Source organism: Alosa pseudoharengus, unplaced genomic scaffold, assembly GCF_046254945.1.
Source record: "Alosa pseudoharengus isolate Yale_2024_CS ecotype anadromous, Long Island Sound unplaced genomic scaffold, YU_APseudo_1.1 YU_APseudo_1.1_scf_1, whole genome shotgun sequence".
Classification (NCBI taxonomy): Eukaryota; Metazoa; Chordata; class Actinopteri; order Clupeiformes; family Clupeidae; genus Alosa; species Alosa pseudoharengus.
Window position 1 is genome coordinate 59,341,818 of NW_027468564.1, and position 22,086 is coordinate 59,363,903.

Sequence of the window (22,086 nt, forward strand, 5' to 3'; positions counted from 1 at the left end):
CTAGGTAACGTAATATAACTTACAGTACCTACTGAATCCTCGGTTATCGCTTAATCAAGTTCTGAACTTACTCGACGTAATACCAATATTATCAAACTAGCTACAGTTAAACTTCCTCTATAGACGTAGCAGCTACGAGTTTGTTGCTAATCCATGACAGCCAGCTTGCTTGCTTACTTGTCTAGCCGAGTTGTTAAAAACAGACTTCACATACGAATAGAAAATACAAATTAATTGTAACTTAAATTGGGTGTGGTAGGAAAACGTCTGTTTCATCGTTGTTTGTTGGACGAAGCAGACACCAAGAAAACTAAACTGTCTTGAAGAGAATTGAGCAGTGTGGTTCAAAAGCGATTAATTACAGGATGTATAGGACTAGGGAGCGCCTGATTGTATGCAGGTAGACCTGCACCTGATTACTTTACGACCCTTCTAAATGAGCCTCCTTTGTGATGTCATACAGAGAGAAATACGTCTTTTAAAATCACACATCCCCACCGCCTGTACGCCCGCTATCACACATTCCCACCGCCCGTACGCCCGATATCACACATCCCCACCGCCCGTACGCCCGCTATCACACATTCCCACCGCCCGTACGCCCGCGGCTGAGTGGCATAGTTCTGGTTTGTTTGCCAACAGAGGATTATATTGGGGCTTGGTGGCGTTTGTACCAATGCATTGGAATTTAAATGGTGCATTACAGCCAAGCAAAGAAGTTACAAGGTAGATATTACATTTGAAATTATATCTGTGTGAGTGTGTGTATGAGAGAGAGAATGAGAGAATCTGTGTTTTTGTCTGTGTGTGTGTGTGTGTGTGTTATTCACACTGTTAATAATTAAAGGACATATGTGTGTGTGTGTGTGTTATTCACACTGGTTAATACATAAAGGACATACGTGTGTGTGTGTGTTATTCACACCAGTTAATACATAAAGGACATACGTGTGTGTGTGTATGTGTGTGTGTGTGTTATTCGCACTGGTTAATACATAAAGGACAAACGTGTGTGTGTGTGTGTGTGTGTGTGTGTGTGTGTGTGTGTTATTCACACTGGTTAATACATAAAGGACATTTTCGCTCCGCCTAGCTCCACTCATCCATCTGGAACCGATCCATTGAAGTGTTGCTTCAGAAGGCTGGGCCTAATCAAAAAATGCTTGCATATGATTGAATAAGCCACTTGTCCGTCATCTATTGACGTGCTACTTCAACCACTCACATCGAAGCCAACCCGTGACGCTGATAACAGTCTCACAGTCGCTTCTACGCTATGTCACATCTATGAAACTCCCGCCCTGCGTCCTGATTGGCTGAACCATAAAGTCGGTTGCAGAAATCACTCTCAATGGAAGAGGTCCCAGATGGATGTGAGTGAAGCTAGGCGGAGCTAAGCGGAACGACATTCATCTGGCTATTGTCAGGTTAGCCTTTGGCCGTAGCAACCATCCATTTAGAACTAGTAACGGCAGTTTGTCCTGCAAGTTGAGTAGGCCTAATTAGTTTATATGTATCGGAAGAAAGTAGTTCTACAAACAAGACAGTTTTAGCGAATAAAACGTTTAAATTGTAACAAGAAATGAATACAACGCAAGTGGCCACAGTGGAATAAGCGGGATAATGGACTCCACGGTGGTCTGTTCACAGAAATGAATGCACTTACCGCTTCGCGTCGGGGCCATTTTACAACCTCGACCGTGCATTAGGCCTAATTTCTGTGAACAGACCACCATTATCCCTTACGTATCGTTTCCATGTTAATTATTTAATTTGATCTTTATATTTGAATGTTATATCCTATTTATATTTAATTAGTGCTCTTATTGCAGTGTTGACCTGCAGCTTTTATCTCATCCAATTTTGTCTTTCTAATACAGTCTCTGAGAAACGGAAGGAAATACAAAAAAAGTGTTGTAGCCGTCCAACCTGTACCCTGATATGCATGTCTCCACAGGTGGAAGTTAACCCCTCCCTTGACATGGCAGAATCAGACTTTCAGAATAATGTGATGCGTTGCCGATGCAGATATGATGGTGCCAGGGTCTTCATGTACAGCTGTCATGCAGGTGAGTCACAAATTGAGGCAGTGGGATCATGTTTGTTTACATAGTACTTTACATGTTTACATGTACATTGTACAATTCTTTTTAATGTACACTCACTTGGTGGTGTCAGTAGACATAGATTTGTATGTAGTACTGCTACATTCTACTGCTGTTTGTTGTGTTTAATGCCTGATATTCTTCCTGACATCCCGTCTCAGGGGATGCTTACAGTGCTGAAGTGGAGGACCTGTTTGAGCACCAACAGCAGATCACCAACAACTTCCTATAAACTACATAAGTGTAGGCCTACAAGGTGACAGAACAGGGAGTAATGATGCATCAACTGGAGAGAGGATCGAAGTTAGACAGGCTTGAATTGATAACAATTACAAAAACTCACTTGTTCAATAAATAAACATTACCCTGCTCTCTGAGACAATGAGAAAGAGAGGCACACTGAAAATAAATATGTGGAAAAAAGAGTGAGCATTAACTAAATCAGTCTGTATTCTGAGATTACACTTATCTTGGAATAATAATCAGGTGGAACTCATCACATGTTGGGAATCATCATTTCTATGAAGCTTATTAAATCATAGGGAGGGTTTTAAATAAAAGCCTGCTTTCCATTTTTTCTTAGTTTATTCTTTTCCCAACTTGTAATCATCTGCTTAAAATTATTAAAAACAAGGTACAAAAACTTCCACGGTATACTGATAAGCTCTTTTTAGACACACAGTTTTGACAATGGTTCCAACTAGAAAGCTTACTGCATTACATTTCTGCTTTTAAAGTGTGTGTGTGGGGGCTGTGTGCGTGTGTGTTTGTGTGTGTGTGTCTCTCTCTCTCTCTTTCTCTCTCTCTCTCTCTGTCCAGTATTGGGAAGTAACAGAATACATGTAACAGGATTACGTATTTAAAATTCAAAATATGAGTAACTGTATTTATATCTTATATTTATAACATGTAGGCCAAGGCTTTTCCAATTCAAATAATATTATGTGTTTTAACCACACCATATCGTCTATATGAACCTTTCTCCTTCCCTCTCTGTTTATATTATTAGCCTAAATGAAAAACCTCTCAGGGAATGTAGAATGTAAAATGAGTTTTGTTGTAGGCCAATTGGGCCTACATGTATACCCAGCCAGCATGTTTTAGGCCAGTGTAGGTTAATGTTTTTTGACAGTGTTCTGCATGCAACTCCCCTTGTGCTGTTGAAATTATTATTTTTTAAAAATCTGTGTATACTTTGTTTGGGATTTGGTAGCCTTTTAGCCTATGTGCAGACAAAACATTTCTGTTGTACGTTCTTTGACACAATGACCTTAAGTGTTTCTTGGCACAGTAGGCCATATATCAATCCATCCTCAATGTAAAACAGGTTGTGGGTTGTAGTTGAAATTAGCTGGGTCTTGGGTCTTACAGTTATGTGAGGTTATTTGAAGTTGTTTCATCCATCGCTAATAATGTATAATACAATGCTGATGTGATCCAAAGTCAAATACCTTTCTCACTTTCAGTAATCTGTCGGAATACGTTGCAAAATACATTTTAGGGCATGTATTCTGTAAGTGGAACGTATGTGTGGAATACAAACCTTCCCAACACTGTCTCTGTCTCTGTGTGTGTCTCTCTCTGTGTGTGTGTGTGTGTGTGTGTGTATGCAAATATGCAATTGGTGTTTTGTGCTTTAGTTATCTACTTGTATTTTGTGTTTTTTTCATGGCGCGATGTTACCAATGAAATCTACAGCTCTACTGTCATATCACTTCAGTTTTCTTCTGTCTGCCATCCACTTCAGACTTACATAGCTGTATCAGTGATAACAAATACCTCCACCAATAGTAGGTGAATACTAGGATAAAATCAATATGTTGTAAAATCGTGTACAGTTTAATACATATTTGATGATAATTCAGGTACATGTGTCCTGTCATTGTGCTCCTTTGTCTGTTTGAGCTACTTAAGTCACTTCTGCAGTTTTGCTACATACTCCATAAACTGTGTAGTCCACTGCATATATATTGTCATGTACAGATGTATATGCCCTCTGGAGTAGGCTCCAGTCAGTGTGAAATTGACAACTGTATTCTCTTGTTACATTGACGTTTATTTAAAAATTGTTCAAATGGTAACTTTTGTATATGTATGGTTTATGCTCCAAGTAATACTTGAAATAAACTTGTTATATCTAAAGTTAATGAGTCTAGGAAACATATTAATCTAAGATACAACCCAAAGGAAAATTCATGACTCGAAAATGTATTTTCTTCCTCTTCAACTCTTGAGATCTCACGTTTCTCCTAGGGAAACATTAAGGAGAAATAAAGCAAGATAAGAATAGATGGAGGAAAAAAAGTATTTTGAGATCTTAGGTTGAACTTAAATTGGGTTTGGGCTGAGACAATGGGAGGGCTATTTCTCAGCTGCTTCACCACCTTCACAAGATTTTCATTAGGTTTACTCAACTTCTCTTTCAATTTATGTGTAACAGCCCTGCAGTCTCATGCCCTTTTATGGGGACTGACAGGATGTTTAACTACTGTATGCTAACTTACACCCAACTCATGCTTTCAACTTCAGAAGAAATAGGGCACAGCATGATGAGAACAAAGCTCTGAACAATTCTGAGGTTTAAGTCTGTGAATTTTATATAATTTTCATAGGACATTTCATAAGAACAAATGTAAGAAAACACTTTAGGAGGATATTGATGAATGAGGCCCAACGACTGTATGAAAAGTCACAGTGGCCCCCTCTGCCCCAACACAAGAGGGAATAAAGGCCGTTGTACAATATGCAAAATGCTAGCTTTTTCAATGGACCAAATTATTACGTATGAAAGATTACATTACAAAATGAATTGCTTAGATCCAGTGGATGCAAAATAAGCATAGGCAAGAATAGAATGGAGTTGTATGATAGACTAGTGTGAAAAGGACTGTTGTAGCAAATGTGGGATTACAAAAACTCAGTCCAGTTCCATGCCCCATGTCTCATGAATTTAGGCTGGGATGAATTTGGTTTTCCATAAGACCTGAAAATCTAAGTTCACAGAGTCTTAAGCATGGCATGGGCCTACTGTTACTGTGGCCTTCAGTCAAACATACCTCAGATTCATTCATATTTGTTCAATAAGCATGCAGTCCTTAAAGTCTGCACTCAATCTCAGTTTTCAAAGTCATGCATCAACATAAGGTAAACGTCACAAAATATCCAATGTGGCTGATTTAAGACCATTGGTGAATATTAGGTTTTAAACCTGTTAACATGTGCATATGAGGTTTGCATAATTCACAACAAATCAATAAAAAGCCATGGCCGAGTATTGGAACTGCAGTGAAAAAAAGTGTAATCTGACTGCCTGAATTTCCTATGCCACAAACCTGAGGTAGAAATTCTGTCAGCTTATGAAATGCCAAAAGTGTTGTTATATGACGAGTCTGTGAGATGCATTGTCAGAGACGGGCTAATGGGCTCCTAAAAATTCAAAATTATGCGGAACAGAGATGTTATGGGTTAATCAATACCTGTGATGTGTGCAACAGCATGTCCATGGTGTGATAGTTAGGAAACCCAGTTACAATGAAGGAGGGGCTGATGTCTAATCCTGCCATATTTATTGCAAGGTTGTGGATGACTGCTATTATTCTGACTGTAATCACTAAAATGTTATGAGGTAGGCTATTTGTGACAGTGTGTTTTAAAAAATTGAATAAAGCTAAAAATCCTTAGAATAGCTGTTAATTCCATAATATCAATGCATTGGGAATTCTTATTTAGCATTATTCTTATTTTTATAGCAGAAACACCAAATCAAGCATACTTTATGTATAGCGGTTTTATTTTTTCCAGTATTCAAAAATAAATTACAGAAGTAACTGTACAATGCAACAAAAAACAGGAATTATAAACATTCCATTTGCTTGGTGAGCATGGGTGGAATAGTTTGATGCTCGAGGCAAATAAAACAATGTTCAGAAATGTACACCAGACACAATGCATTCTTCACACAAACTGCAATTAGACCTACAGAAAACCACTGTTCTTTAAGCTATGAAAAAAAATACAGAAAATTGTATAAATATACATTTACAACTCATAACATGTGACCTCAGTTGTGATGAGTTATTTTAAAAAAGAAGAAAGGAAACCCTTAACACCGTATTGGTCATGGTGGAATTGGATGGAATTGTCGATGACATGTCATAGTAATACATAACAGTGCATAATGCAAAAAATAAAAAAAATGGCCATCATAAATGTTCTCGTGTTTGTAGTGTATACTGAACAGTGCACAACATTAAGACAAGTCAGATTAAGCTTTTGAGTGTTTAACATCACAGAGCAAATATGAATGTGAATAATCAAATCTCAAAATCTGAATGTGGATGGGCAGCCTTCCACTGGTAGTGTGTCGACTCGCTTTAAGACAACTTAGCTCCAATAATGATGGTATAGTGGAACAGGTAATGGCACTGCTGAGTTCACAACTGCCATTATAATTACATCCAAACGCCTTTTCATCTACGTGGGGCGAGTGGAGCATGTACAAAATAAGGTTTAGCAATCAGTATGTAAACTTTGGTACTACAAAAGGTGAGCAGGACTTGTGTGCTGCCACACCTGCCCAGTGAAGCCTTTGTTTACATCGGTCTTGAATTTATGCTCCATCTAATGAAAGTGGCTTCAACTCCTATGGAGAAAAAAAATAGTGTGTTGTGAAAAGTGGAGGGGAGATGGTCTTCATAAAAATCCAACAGATGTCAGTCAAAGTAAGCACAGCCATCCACAGAAAACAAAATCATAATTCAGAATGAGTATTAGAGGGGGGGAAAATCCAAAGTGCTGATCTGCATCCAACATGTGCTGTTCAAGTTCAAGTTAGGCTCTGTAAAGCACCTTGAGACGTATTCATATGTTATGATGCTATGCAAATAAAATGGAATTCAATTCAATCAGTGTACAGTGATCATCAAATCAGCATGGTGTTACAACCAATAGGTAATGAAGCAAAAAGTGCATGTATTATGTGTGTATAATATGTATATAAAGTCATAAAAGGGGGTTCCTATAGCTAGCAAAAAACGTTGCCTTTAATTTTTCTTCTTGACATTGTTGTTGGAGGACAGTCGTTTCCTCTGCGCTGGCAAGACGAAGCCCCATGAGATTTGACTCCTGGCCAGCTGCAATACTTTGGAAAGCACCTAGAGAATGTTTGCAGATGTTAGCATTTAGCAGTTAGCATAGCATCAGCTACAATTTAGTACAACCTTAATGAGCTGTATTCTCCCATTAGCATGCAAGTTTGTTTACGTCCATTTGAGTTATGCATAGTCTCTTACATGTTTAATTAGCACTTAATGTCAAAATAAAGGCAGGCTAATAAAGCATGATTTATTTAAAACAGAAGAAAGTCACAACCTTATTATGTATTTTATAAATATCATTAAAACATACAAACCATGAACCAGACACTAATTTTGAAAAAAAAAAAAAACCTAGAAAGAAAGGATTTATGTATTTCTGTCCAATTTTTCTAGTTATTATTCAACTGAATGATGAGGCATACGTAAGGGTTACTTGCATTATAGGAATGGGAGGGATATGTCTAGACAACTGCCCTATTGGCGCTACAAACTAACCACATGCATTTCTATGGAGGATATGCATGCTGTGTCTCCTCATTAGAAAGTCTCTGTCCAGCTTTGACCAGTTGGTAGCACTAGAACCAGACGTTTACACATGAAACTTTTGATCTGTATGCCTGATTTAAAAAAAACAAGGTACCTTTAGGATCCTTGGATGATGCCAAGATTAAGGCACATATCAGACCAAACGCTATCAATGGTTACAACAATGGTATAATTGGATAGTACAGTGTTTATTTCTTGCTAGGCGTTGACAAATCTAAGCAAAATAATGTCAAACAAATCACATTACAACAGATTCAGCAGCCATTACCGATGTCATCTGCCATCTTTGTTTACTTTTCACAGCTGTTTCAGACATTGCTGCAAAGGATTTTGGGTAGTAGGGAGCATGGAGGATGTATCGATGCTGCCTTCAGAAACAACCATTATTTGGGTAATTTTAAGATATCTTAGAAGGCATCAAAAAGAGTTTGCTTGCTTGCTGCCTCGTTCCCCAGTTAGATATCTTTAAAAGGCAGCAGTTTTTACAGTTTTGAACAGAGCCAGTATCTACCCTAGCAACAATCTCAATTACCCTAGCAACAATTTAGCAACCTCTACCATGATGTCAACCTCACCATAGCAACCAACAGCAACCACCCTGTCTACCCTAGCAACAACTGCCATAATGTCAACCTAGCAACCACTCTCATACTGTAGCCTAAATGGTGGATAATTAAGCTATACATCATATGCTGAAGTATGGTATTTCTGAAGTGTTAAGATTAAAAGGAAAAATAACAAGAACCGTACAGAACCGAAAACCCTCACCCTAAAACCGTGATACGAACCAAACCATGGGTTTTGTGAACCGTGCCACCCCTATCATTTACATACACAATAATTGGGGATGGAGACACATTGACAAGCGGGATTTATTTTTGCAGAGAGAATGTGCAGGACTGACCGGCGGTCATATTTTGTACCTCTTTGCAGTACATCTAGTTATTACAGTGCAAATGCACTGTTCTATTATCCAAAGTCATCTTCTTATTAGATAGATAGATAGATAGATAGATACTTTATTGATCCCCAAGGGGAAATTCAAGAATTATTCTTCTTCTAAACAAAATTTTATGCATCCAATTCAGCTTCAACCGTTTAACGTAGAAACTTTGTTCAAACTTTGTAACGTAGGTTTTGAAAAGGACAATATATTTAGGCAATATATTTTTCGTTTCTGTAAACTTAATACTTTTTGAGACATTAACAAAACACAAGCTTATTTTCTTTGCATTGGCACTATGACATCACAATGGGCTAATTAAACTGATTTGCACCTGTATCAACAGGTGCTCAACTGTGCCAACTCTCTATATTTCTCCATTCTACAAGATAAGGCACATTCCATCTAACTTTCTATCCATTCATCCTCTTCAGACCATTCACTCATCCACCCATTAAACTATCTATCAACATCAATTAAACAATCTGCCTATCAACATCCATTACATTATCTACATTCAACTTTTAAACTATCTACTGTCTCAGGCTTGAAGCATACAATCTGACTCTCTTAAGACTACAGATCCTGTTCATCTGTTTCCTCTGCCCACAACTGTTTCAAAATAAAAGTCCTTAAATAATGTAACCATTTACACTACTCAACTATTTAACTTTTCAGCCATTGCAAATCTCAGTTGTCATCAACTATGACTCCCGCCAACTGTTTCCTCTGCCTACAACTGTTTCAAAATAAAAGTCATCATTACAATTATTCACTATTAAATAGGGCTGTCAAAATAACTGATTAATTTTGATTAATTAATTTGAGAAAAAATAACTGATTAAAAAAATTAGTGCATATTAATCGATTCCTTATGACCTTTGACCCCGAGTCGTTCTAGTCAGTGACTGTAAAATGAAGGAGAGAGAAGAAAACCTGCTGCCTGGATCATTGATTGGAACATTTACTTTTATAAAACGGCCTGATGGTGTTGATAAAAACAAAGTGTTGAAAATAAAGTCCTTTGCAATGTCTGCAGCAAGGAATTTGCATATCACCGGAGTTCATCAACTCTATAGTCGCACATCAATGCAAAGAAATAAGTGTTGACATTGAGGGGAGTGTTTATTTATTTTCATTGTGTCCCCTAGGTTATATCTGTGGCCTGAAATGCCTTGTATGTGAAGAAAAAACTTTTGAATTTATTTCCTCAGTATATTAGGTCATATCATAGATTATTATGGCCGTTATTTGAACAGTGAAAATAATAATAAGAGTTTTTGAACTTTAAAGCCTGTGTTCCAGGTTAACCACCACTGTTGATTAATGGGTACATAAAGCACTCAATATATGTATAGAATTTTTAAAAATGTCTCCAAATGATGTTAAATGCCAGTTTTTGTTGTTTTTAGCATTAGCGGGGTTTGTTTTACGCAATTCGGTGATGACGTCACTTTGGGGACTACTTGATATGCGCTTCATTCATTTCAATGCATTTCAATGGACATCGAGGTTACACTTTCAACATAAAGTTTGTATATTTACACTTCGAATTTCGTCACAGCATTTATATCACAGCTACCCTATGATCTACCAATGGTAATAACGGTGCCTGATATCAATTTAGTAATTTTTCTGAATTTCGGGAGGTCTCGTTTTGGAGGGTATGTTTTACATTCATTCCTATGGGAAACGGTCACGGTTACACTTTCAACATAAAGTTTGTATATTTACACTTCGAATTTCGTTACAGCATTTATATGGCAACGACCCTATGGTCTAACAAAGATAACAATGTCTTCCGATTTTAGTTGAATGCAATTTTCTGAATTTGAGAGGCCTCATTATGAGGCTACATAATGCACCTATTCAGTTCAATGCATTATGCTTATAACGTTAACGACACTTTTTTTGTTACTGTCAGTGAACAGCACCGAATGAAAGTCAACATTTTCTTTATATCTAGTGATAGTGTCATGTGATCATGTCGTTAGTTCAGATAAGTAGGCTACCGGGCAAACTTAGTCAGAAGATCAGAATATGAAGCATCATGATAGCTAGCTGGGCTAACTTTTTAGTCCCACCTGTGAGCCACCCCAGTTACTTAGCTTCTAGCATGAATATTTTCGATAACTACTGCTCGTAATTGATTGCCATTGACATCGTCAGAGTACGGCTTACCAAAGAGGGAGATAATATGGGCAAGTCGCAGTTTTGCAGGTGCTTGTGTGGGCTGTGCCATCCCGATGGAAACTGTGGTGGAGAGCTGCTGTAACTAGGGAAGCGAGTGCATATTGGCCGCTGGTCGAGGAGCTCCCCTGTGACCAGCATATGACATGATCTATCTAGCTATCTATCTACCTGTCTATATACATATCTAGGCTATCTATAGCCTATCTATTTATCTATAATCTGCGCTATCTACTGCTGAACAATCCCTTACTCGTCTCTACTCCTCTCTCGTTACTCTCAAGGGTCTCAAGGTGGGCTTTGGTCTGTAGTCTCCCCAAGGTGACGTAATGCAATGCATTGTGGGGGAAAGGAGAATCACTTCAAACGCTGTGAAATAGTACCTGCTTTTTCGTATTATATTAGAGCTGGGTTTAGACCGTCGTGAGACCGGTTAGTTTTACCCTACTGATGATGTGTTGTTGCATTTTCATGCACGGGTAATTCCTCGGAATTACATTTTCTAATTATTATTGATTTGCTCTATTCATTTCAGTTTCATGTGGGGATGGGTACAGCAACTATGCATGTATGTACGTCAACATGTCGAGTTTAATATCATGGCAAAAATATTTTTTTTCTTCATGTGTGGCCCTAATACTCCGTTGTACCTTTATAATTTTGTGCATTAACTTCTGCTGTAGCATTTAGGTTATTTCAATTTATATCAGCTATATTTCTGAAGAATACATTGTGTTGCCTCAGGCCTGCTGCACATATTTGCAAATTTAAACATTTAAATAATCAAATACATCTTAAAAGTTAAGTTAATAAAGTACCTTTCTTTGCTTTCATTTGATTCCCAATCAAGATACACTGGTAAAAATTGCTTTGTATTACTAATATGGACTTCCGGGAAGTTCAGAAATGCAAATTAATAGATTTTTAATCATGTGATAAAATGTGAAATTAATTGCGATTAACTATAGAAATTCACAGTGTTAAATCGCGATTAAAAAACAATATTGTTTGACAGCCCTAGAAAAATTCCATCAACATAAACATAATACAGGTCAGCATGAAATGCTATTATAGTTTAGAAATAACGACACATAAACATCAACATTTTTTTACCTTTATTTGGTCATGAAGTATAATGTTAAAAGTAGTCGCACCGCTTACTTTAAAGGCAATATAGTGTTTTGTCATATAGGGATACTGGACAATCCTCAGAGGAGCATACTGTAGTTAAATAGCACGCAAGAGACTTGTTGGCGCCTACAAGTTCAAATACTCAACGAGTGTAGATGCGAGTTTTGCTGGTCACACAAATGCGTTCAGATCTAACATGCAACCACCAATATTGCCCAAAACGTCGATGTTTTAGGCCACAGGTTCTCAAACTTTTCTATAACCGTGCCATATCTAAGTGGTTGGATAGATATCTAGCGCCTACTAGGTCTGGCCCACTACTATTAGGGTTTGGTGATGTACTGACTCCTCAGTTTTTCCACAATTCTGCAATCTCAATTACACTCATGAAATGACTAGCCTACCGAAAAGATACATTTTAATGTACATCCAAGAGTTTGGGGATATTCTGGCATGCTACGCAGTCATCACTCTTCAGCATATAGTAAGCTGCTCCTGTGTTTCTAAAGATAGATGTTGTAGCCTATGTTGCATTGCAGACAAATGGATCCATAACACTGTGGACAATTCCGATGTAAACAGCAAATAACTGAAGTCGTTATATTGTAGCCTATTTATTGCTGTTGTGTTTATGTTGCAAGAATATGAAATGAATAAATATCAGATCAAGAGGCTTTTGCGAATTAGCCGAAAGATGAACGATAATGCGCCATACTGGAGCCTAGTAGGCTAAAGTTTGCGAGATGGTTTAAATGTCCATTTAAATTATAGCCTAATCTAATGCACTGTTGTGCGTTAGTCCGAAATAAGAAGGAATGTGAGGAGACTGCTATTAATTTTAGAGCCCATCTACAATTGAAACTGCCGGTATCTGTAGCCTATGACGCAATGCATAGCCTTATGTCCTGGTCTATGGATGTTTTTTACAATTTAAAATTTTACTTTTTAGATTTTAACAGGCCAAGTTGAAGAGCTGTTGTCCGTTATTGTTCATGCAAATATAGGCTGATTCATGTCCCCTTGCATTTTGCAAGGTCCATGGTCGGAGCCCGACAATATTGTTTCATTTTGCGAGTGAGATATCCACGCTCTGGCGTCCCCTCTGCGACGTGTTCGCCCCCCTGTTGCTATTCTAAATGCAAAAATGCACAGAGGGAGTTATGACAAAACCTTGACTGTTAACAAACTAGATCTAGACCCTAATAGAAAACTGTTAGCTTTCCTAAGCTATATAAGGTACAAGCTAGGCCCATTACACAACATAAATTGTCACTAGGCTATGCTGACGACCCAAATAAAATCTCCTGCGACCCACCTGTGGGTCGCGACCCAGTTTTTGGGAACCAATGGTGTAGATCCCAAGGCAATTCTTGACTTGGTATCGGTATCGAAACATACATTTTGGTATCGTGACAATACTAGTCCCCGGAGCCACTTGCACAGTGGCAAAAGCTGGTTGAATCCACAACTTTCAGGTTACTGCACGCTAGCCCAGCTCCTTAACCACTAAACTACCACTGCACCGCGGTTTAATGGATGTTACACCTAAAACATACCCATGGTTAAGAAACATAACAACCACCCTATGGAACCATGCGCCAAATGTCTCATAATTTATTCCTTTAGATATAAATATCAAAAGAGGACTGGAAATGCGCTTAAACTATACGCTTCAGAACATAGGAACAGACCGTCAAATAGGGCCCCTTGTCCGTTTAGTTGCAGAACATAAAAAAACAGTAGTAAATGATCGTCTTTACACCATTTCTGTAGCCTAGTTCAAGTTCCAGCTTCTGTATTACATTTACATTTGAAGGGTTCAGATGCAAAAGCCTCTTAATGCCACCTATGTCAAAAATGAGATAAAAATGGTGAGGGGATGCTCTCCACACATAGTATACGCTAATCAAATAATTTAACTTCTAAACCCACTAAATACCACTCTCTTCCTGGTCTAAAATATCGATTTATAGGCAAAAACCTATGAGCCTGAATTTAAATGCTCATTTAAAAGAAAAGTGGTCAGACGGATTTAGAGGGTTTTGCATCTGAACTCTTCATTTATTCATTTAGCATACGATTCTATCCAAAGTGACTTACATAGGTCAATTATATTACAAGGGTCATTGTCCCAGGAGCAACTTGGGGGTTAAGTGCCTTGCTCAAGGGCACAACGGTGGAAGCCAGGAATTGAACCCACAACTTTTCAGGCTACTACATCCTAGCCCAGCTCCTTAACCACTATGCTACCACCACTGTTTTAAACTAAGCTAAAGCCTTCCGGAACTCGCAACGTGAAAGAGAACACAGGAGAACAGCTACCCTGCACGCTAGCCCTACATGTGATGCACCTCTTGGAAGTAGGTTCTAACTAGGGCTGGGATAAACGATTCTTTTTTAAACGATTAATCTAGCGATTATTTTTTCGATGCATCGATTAATCTAACGATTCATTTTTTCCGTCCGATTCGATTTCGATTCGATTTGATTATCGATTATCTCCCCATTAATTCACTAATAGCAACTTATACATGTTTATTTACATATCTGAATGAAAAAACATGAATTCTTTAACATTGCAATATATGTTTATTGCTCTTAAGATTCCAAAATAAAAGACTATACAAGTGCAAAGTAATGCATTCTTAGTCAGAGGTAGCATTTAATAAAGTTCAGTAGTGCATGTCTAATTGAGTGCCAATTCATGTCATTTTAAGACGTTCCTGTGGGAATCCTTGCAATTAACATTAACACAGTTAAAAGGCTGCTGATGTGTGGATGCAATTCGTAACGAGTTCAAATAACGGTTCGTACTTCTCCTTTGGACAAGCACTTTTGAGTCTTGGAAAACACTTTTCCATTTACATCGGGATTTTGCAAACATTCAGAGTCAATAAAATGAGCCCTGCATGAGTAACGAATACAAGCAGCTGCAAGTAAGCATGCTAAGCTTGACATCCAAACAGTATTCTAACGTTAGCTTTGAGATACTGCTTGATTGCATACTGTAACTTAACTTAGTTTAGTCTCCTCAATGTAGGCTACTATGTTGTGATAAGACCTTAGCAGAGTTTACTTTAACTTTACTGCAGCAGTTTTGAACAAATTTGTACACGATGCTAAGCGGATTTAATAGCAATTTAGCCCACTGTGTTCTATGCAGTGCTTCTATGTGGCAACAACAATCCTTCAACAATCGTGAATATTTTGCAGGAGGAGCAGCGGGCTCGTTACGAGAGAGAGCGGGCGGGGCGAGGAAAGGCTGTGTGAGTAAAAAGTGCAGCTCAATAAAATTTGAAACAAATCTTTCATTTAAATAGTAGACCTACAACATAGAACATCAATGTGTGGTGGCCGGTTTTGATTTCGTGGTGCCCAGCCACAGATTAGTCAACGTATGGAAAACACTGAAGGTGTAAAATAAAAAATATTTAGCAGCACACGTTATGCTTGACGAATCGACGCTCATATTTTGCGTCGATGTATTTTTTGCGTCGACATCATCGATTACGTCGACGCGTTGTCCCAGCCCTAGTTCTAACCAAGATGAATGTGTGCGTGTGTGTCAGCTTGGCAGAAGCAACAGACCGGTCGACATCCCTGCAGCATCCTCATACTACCTGCCCAGTGTCCTGATAACCCTATGGCCAGCCCAAGCATTGATTTCTTGTAGTTCAGGCTTTGTTTTTGGTTTGATGGTGGAATCCAAAACCAAAACTAATAATCCACAAACGGTCATGGTGGCAACACAAGGGGCACCAGGCCTCAGCTCTCGCAGAGCCTGCCAAAACTAATTGAGCTCCTTCTTTTTTCAAGACAGGTGCACCTTTTAACTAATTAGCCAATGGTAGTGGCATCACTGCAGTCCCGCCTGTAAGTCAGTGCTTTCCCTACCGTGTGACCTAACCCATCTTAACAGTATTTAAACTGCCAATAGATCTCTGAAGTTCACCAACAAAAAGCACCTAAACAGGGGCGGAGTGGCAATCGGGACGGTCGGGAGTTTTCCCGGTCGGCCGGCCGAGGTGCGGGCCAGCCCATAGAGCTTTTACCGTGGCCGTGAGTCGTACATGAGAAATGCATTTAGAATTTTCCGCGAAAATCTCTGAGATCTACTTCACAATTTGGAGAAGTCCAACCAATATTTATACCACTCGCTCACTGTCTATGTCATTCATGGTTACCCTGCACACTCATCTCTCCCATGCTAATTTTTGTGTAGGCTAGCCTTAATTTTTATCTTAATTCATTTTTGTCTTATTCAGGCGTTACAGAACTTTCATGGTCACAAAAAAAAGACAATTTAATTTGTTTGTTTGTTCTTAAATTAACGCAGGCCTAGGCTAGAATGGAGCAAAGCCTCCTGGGAATGGGGAATGTGTTTCTGGTTTATCCAATGAACCGATTGCAGGTCAAGTCTATTTACAGAAATGTAGGGGGATAAATGAGCGGCCCCTCGTCTAATGGCATGACCCTACAAGTGATCAAGTTCGAGGAAAACTACTAGGATTTTTGACAGTCGACGTATTTGCGTGGTTGCTTGCTGTTATACACATGGATATTGCTAGGCAGAAACTAGCACAAGCTAGTCTTATGTTTATATGTAGCCTAGGCCTAGCCTATGACTAATTAATGGGCCACTTAGGCTGATAAATGGTTTGTGGAACTCGTTGGAACTATATAGGCCTACTTTAATCGTTCTCTACAAACCTATTCAAAGTGCCTGGTTTTTCAATTATTTAATTACCTGTGTTATTAGGTTGACATTGTCTGTTAGCTAGGCATTTTTTTAATTTATACAGGCAACTATTGGAGTGTTATGATACCCAGATATGTCCTTGCATGATGCTTGAAATTTCCATCCACCCACAAAGCTGTTTTATACTGCACTTAAATATCTAGTTCCTTACACATTTATTGAAAGTGCCTGGTTTGTGGTTGATTGGCTTGTTGTATTGCATTAGCACAATCCATAGTTCCTTTCTCCAAATGTAGCCTATACGTAGCCTATTAGTATTTTAAATTGACATGGGGGGGTGTTGGGAGGGGGAGGGCTGGTGCCGTCAGAATTTTCCCGGTGGATTTTAGTGCCCCACTCTGCCCCTGCACCCAAAGCTGCCATCTTTGCCAAAATAAGGAGATCTAGGTGTTGGTCGAAGCTAACTACCTTTTGCAAGTTGCACTGCAAGTTAGATCTAGGGTAGCAAAAATCAAAGTTCACTGTCTTAACGTACCAAAGATTACAGAACCCACTTAAAGGCAGATGACAAAATTGTGTAAGGCAAAGCATCTGCATTTCAGATTTCTTCGTCCCCGCGAGAGTGTAAAAGGTGTGATAATCACAGGCCCTCTGGGATGCTCTTTTTAATAACATAATAACCATGTTATTTTCAAATAGGAAAAATTGCAAGATAACGGATCTCCTTATATGAGCAAAGATGACAGCATTTTTGTAGGCGAACTTCAGGGGTCTATAGAAACAGCTTCTTTTTGGTGGTGTTTCCCGCTTCATGTTTAACTTTTTAGCAGACAATTATGGGTGATGGTATCTCCTTATCATTTTAAGTCAATGGAGAGCTAGTATATTTTTATTTCTTGTAATTTCATCTTCGGTTTTGAGCAGTTGCTCTTCATCTGTCTATATCTTAAACCATCATTGGCTATAGCTCCTTGTCAGTTGCAAATGATTACTCCAGATATGTAGCATGCTTTCTAGATATCTGGAAGAATCTAAAATGCTAGATATCCAGTCTTACTCTTGACACAGCATTGACTGCCTTTGATAGTACAACCTGAATTCCGAAAAATTTGGGACGCTTTATATGTGAATAAAAAGAATGCGATGATTTACAAATCATGACGACCCTATATTTAACTGAGAATAGTTCAAAGACAACATATGCTGAAGGAGAGAAATGTTGTTTGGAAAAAATATGTTTTGAATTGTATGCCAGCAACACGTCTCAAAAAAGTTGGAATGGGCATTTTTACCACTGTGTTGCTTTAGCTCTTCATTTAACAACATTCTGTAAATGTATAAGAACTGAGGAGACCAGTTGATAGAGTTTTGAAAATTAAATGTGGTCCCATTCCTGCCTGATTTAGGATTTCATTTGGGGTCTTCTTAATCATGATGCACCCAATTTGACAGGACTGGATTGCAGACAAGCCATTTTAGCACCTGGACTCTTCCCTTTTTGGGGAAATACTGTTTAAATATGTGCAGAATTAATTTTGGCATTGTTTTCCTATAATAGTCAACATCCTCTCTGAAATGACATGGTTTGGATAACAGTATGTGTTGCTCAAAACCTGTGTACATAATTCAGAATTGATTGTGACTTGCCAGATGTGCAAAATGCCCATGCCATAAGCTCTAACACACCTACACACAGTAATGGAGGCTGGGTTTTGAACTGAGCACTATAACAAGTTGGATACATTGGATTGTTGAATTGTCCCTCTCCTCTTTAGAGTCCATGATTTCCAAAAAGAATTGCACATTTTGATTGGTCTACCCATGGACCCTACCCAGGACCCGAAGTTTAAAAAGGTCTCTGGATTCTCTGAATATGTTAATAATAATATGGAATGTACATGATAATCTTTAAATCCTTCATTATTCTTCTTTGTTTCATCATTTGCGCACACACAGGTTTACACAGAGTGATAAATACCTCCACATCTTTACTTCTGAGAGACTCATATAAAGCACAGCTTAAAGCAACACTATGGAGTTTTTTAACCTTCATAATATCCAAGACCCTTGTGATGGTACATCGACTTACAACAGGTTGAATGACACGTATGCCATAGCCTGACGGGGTCTGTATCGCTTTTACTGGCATTACGGAACTTCTGGGTGCGGGTAGTAACCCGAGCACAAAAAGAACTACAAAATTTGACTGCTTTACGGCATACCTCATATAAAAATCAGAGCTGAAATCCTTTAGTCTTAACTTAGCCTTACAAGCACTGGAGAATACAGCCCTGTGTGAATAATGAATAAATTAATGAATGAATGAACCCTTCAACCCTAGGACATCAGACATCAACAGCTCACCTTTCTAGGAGTCCTCTGAGTAGCACAAAGATGAGAAGGAAAAAAAGAATAAAGATGGGAAATTTATTGAGTTAACAATCTAAAGGCCAGTGTCCATTGGCAACGTCATTTGGTTGAATGCATCTAACTTTCTGATACATCCAGCCACAATGTTGCTGTCAAAATGGTGAAAACAAGACATTTAACAATACTGACATCTTATAATTATCATACAAAAATGTCAGTCAGATATTTCTTTTCACTTTTGAGATATGCATGCCTATTCCATTATGACTTGTCTATGTCTTTGAAAATTGACTATGAAAATTGCTGCATAAACCAATACCTTATTTTTGTTGGAAATTGGCATAGTGGTGTAGGTTCATCTGTAAATTTCTACTCTAATTGAAATTATTGTTTTACCCACCACTGATGTCTGTCATTACTGGAAATATTTTTCAAAAATGAGAAAAAATTATATTCTAAATCACACTTACAATTTCAAGACTCTGTAGAAATGTAGTCCACTAGTATAGGAATACACTAGACATTTGGAGATGGTAGGTTGTCTTTTTCAAAAGCTAGAAACTCTGAAAAGTCGACCTAAATGTAGGTTTACCCATGTTTTGACTCCCTTGGTAAAGCAGCATTAAGTGCAAGCCAAATGGGCTGTCAGTGGGTTTTGTTCTGTTAAAAATAACAAAGTTCTAAATTCTAGTGTCTTTCTTGGCATGTCCTACGTGGTCAATGGACATTGACCTGAAGAGCTAGAAGAGGAAGACAAGGCACAAATGATTTTGAGTTTGTTAGACTCAAAATAAGCCCTCTATAATTCCACCGTGTACAAAGATAGACTTTGGCCAAAGTCAGACCCATCAAGACAAAGAGAGTGGACAGAGAGAAAGTCAAGATTAAACAGAAAGCTATAAGAATCTTTAAAACACTTACCTGTTCCCACAACAGCTCTGCCACCTGGTCAATCATGCTGCCCACTTCTCTGAACTCGCCAGAGTACTTGATGTATGCCCAGGTGCACAGACACACCAGTGCTATACCCATGATGAAATTACAAATTGTGGCTACAGAGTTTATGCCAAGAAAACCGGTCAACATGGATGCAACATACATGGAAAACATCACTGCAAATAATGTGGCTGGTGTACGGGCAGCATAAAAAATGTTTTTTCCATCGTTGTGCTTGACGAAATTGGCATAGGCCTCATCCAGCTCAGCCTCAAGCTGCTCCTGATATCGCCGGCAGAAATCCTCCCCACCCATTTTTTTGACTGACCGGAACTGCTGCACTGAGTCCTGCTTGTACTTGGCATGCCTGTGCTCCAGGTCTGTGGGAGCAATGTAGGGCTTGTCACCACCACATACCTGTGAAAAATAAATGAATGTCATTTATTAAAAGATGCTCAGATTCTTAAAAATTGCCTTCACTCTTAAGTCAGGTAAACTCTTGATACAAGCCATGGGCATCTACCGTAATGCCCTTCTGACGGGCCGCCCAGTCTGCACCATTAAACCCTTTCAGAATTATCCAGAACGCTGCGGCACGCCTAGTCTTAAATCAACCCAGAAGTGCACGTCACCCCGCTGCTCATCAAGCTCCAGTGGCTACCTGTAACCGCCCCCATTAAATTAAAATTGCTCATGCTTGTCTGCACGGTACTTTACTGTATCTTGATTGTTGTAAGCCACTTTGGATAAAAGCATCAGCTATATGACTAAATGTCAATGTAATGTAAAATGTGGCGTGTTTGTTTGTTTGTATTAGTCTAATATGTAGATTCTACTGTTTTTGTTTGTATTCATTTGTCTTCTTTCTTGATTTAACTATACTATTTTAGCTTGTTTTTGCTTCTTGCTCATTTGTATATAGCTTTTCTACTTATTTGTTTCATCTTCACTAATATGAATAAAACCTGAAGACATGTCTTTGATAGGGCCCAGTCAGATGCTCCCCGCCACACCAGCCTAAGGATAAGCCCAGAAATCTTTATAAAATTATTATTGCCATTATTATTATGCTATTGTTGTTGTTGTTATAATTAGAAAGCGGTCGATGTTTTCCAAGGAAACATTGTTTCAGCAACTTTTTGAAAACATATCAGAGGACTGCTTCAGTAAAGTAAAATTGCCAATTCAATAATAACAGCTTCAGTGTGTTACTAAGTATGGTTGCATGACAAAACAGCAGCAATTATATGGGTGCAGACTTCAACCATTGTTTTGGGAAGTTTTCCTCATGCAAGCATCATACTGGTAGGCACATGGTGAAAATATTTACATGCTTTTTATAAAATACTGTTTGAATGTCAGAACACATTGCGGAGCAGATATGCATAAATAACTGGTCTGGATATATTTATTAAACATTTATTATCACCTTTGATTTGTTATATTCAAATCTGACTAATAATGCTCGATTCTATACAGTGCATTATCCCGTCTCCATGCTCTTTTTATGCACAGTTGCAGGAATCCACTTTGTTGTATTAAATATTGTTACCTTTTCGCCTACCAACCAGTGTTTCCCCTAGAAATGTATCCAGCAGCGGTGCTGTTAATCATAGGAAGCTAAAGCTGACAGATTGAGAGTTACACATATGTACTTGAACTGGACAGGATTATTCATGTTTTCTTTCACCTTTTTGATTTACATTATTAGTAATTATTACACGGCTCTTCACAAGGCAAGTAGAACGCTCCATTGACTTGAATGGGCTTTCTCAAAGTTCTACGGTAAAATATTTTCATGTAATTATCGCTGCAAACATATAATTACCGCTGTCAATGGCAACGGAGTTTGTGCTTCTACTTCAGGTATTACATATCACTACGCAAGAACTGGAACTTCATTGAAAAGTAAAAGCAGACGGTTGATCAGCTGTGTTCTAAAGAATGTTTGATTCAAGTTCAACATGTGTAGTTGCGAACTATGTTTCTCAGCAAATGCCACGATGAACGGTAACAAATAGGCTAGGCTATGTAGGCTAAAGTCATATCGTGGGAAGTTTATTATTTCGT

General features: G+C 38.4%; 2 protein-coding genes across 4 annotated transcripts in view; one reads left to right on the plus strand and one right to left on the minus strand.

Moving 5' to 3' along the window:
- Positions 1-4,247, plus strand: part of LOC143135112 (lysyl oxidase homolog 4) — a 49,804-nt gene extending 45,557 nt beyond the window's left edge. The window contains exons 13-14 of the mRNA XM_076295836.1: positions 1,958-2,069; positions 2,267-4,247. Coding sequence (XP_076151951.1) covers positions 1,958-2,069; positions 2,267-2,337 — 183 coding nt within the window. The 3' untranslated portion in view covers positions 2,338-4,247. The remainder of the gene's footprint in view (positions 1-1,957; positions 2,070-2,266) is intronic.
- A 1,630-nt stretch (positions 4,248-5,877) lies between these two features.
- The window catches only part of LOC143135122 (atlastin-2), a 41,174-nt gene continuing 24,965 nt past the window's right edge, over positions 5,878-22,086 (minus strand). The window contains exons 12-14 of one of the 3 annotated variants that reach the window (XM_076295861.1): positions 20,002-20,433; positions 7,146-7,258; positions 5,878-6,747 (exon numbers count right to left, since the gene is read on the minus strand). In XM_076295861.1, the coding sequence (XP_076151976.1) occupies positions 7,148-7,258; positions 20,002-20,433 (543 nt within the window). In that variant the 3' untranslated portion in view covers positions 5,878-6,747; positions 7,146-7,147. Of the gene's footprint in view, positions 20,434-22,086 lie in introns of all 3 variants that reach the window. The other 2 variants (XM_076295856.1, XM_076295846.1) reach the window with 2 other exon arrangements.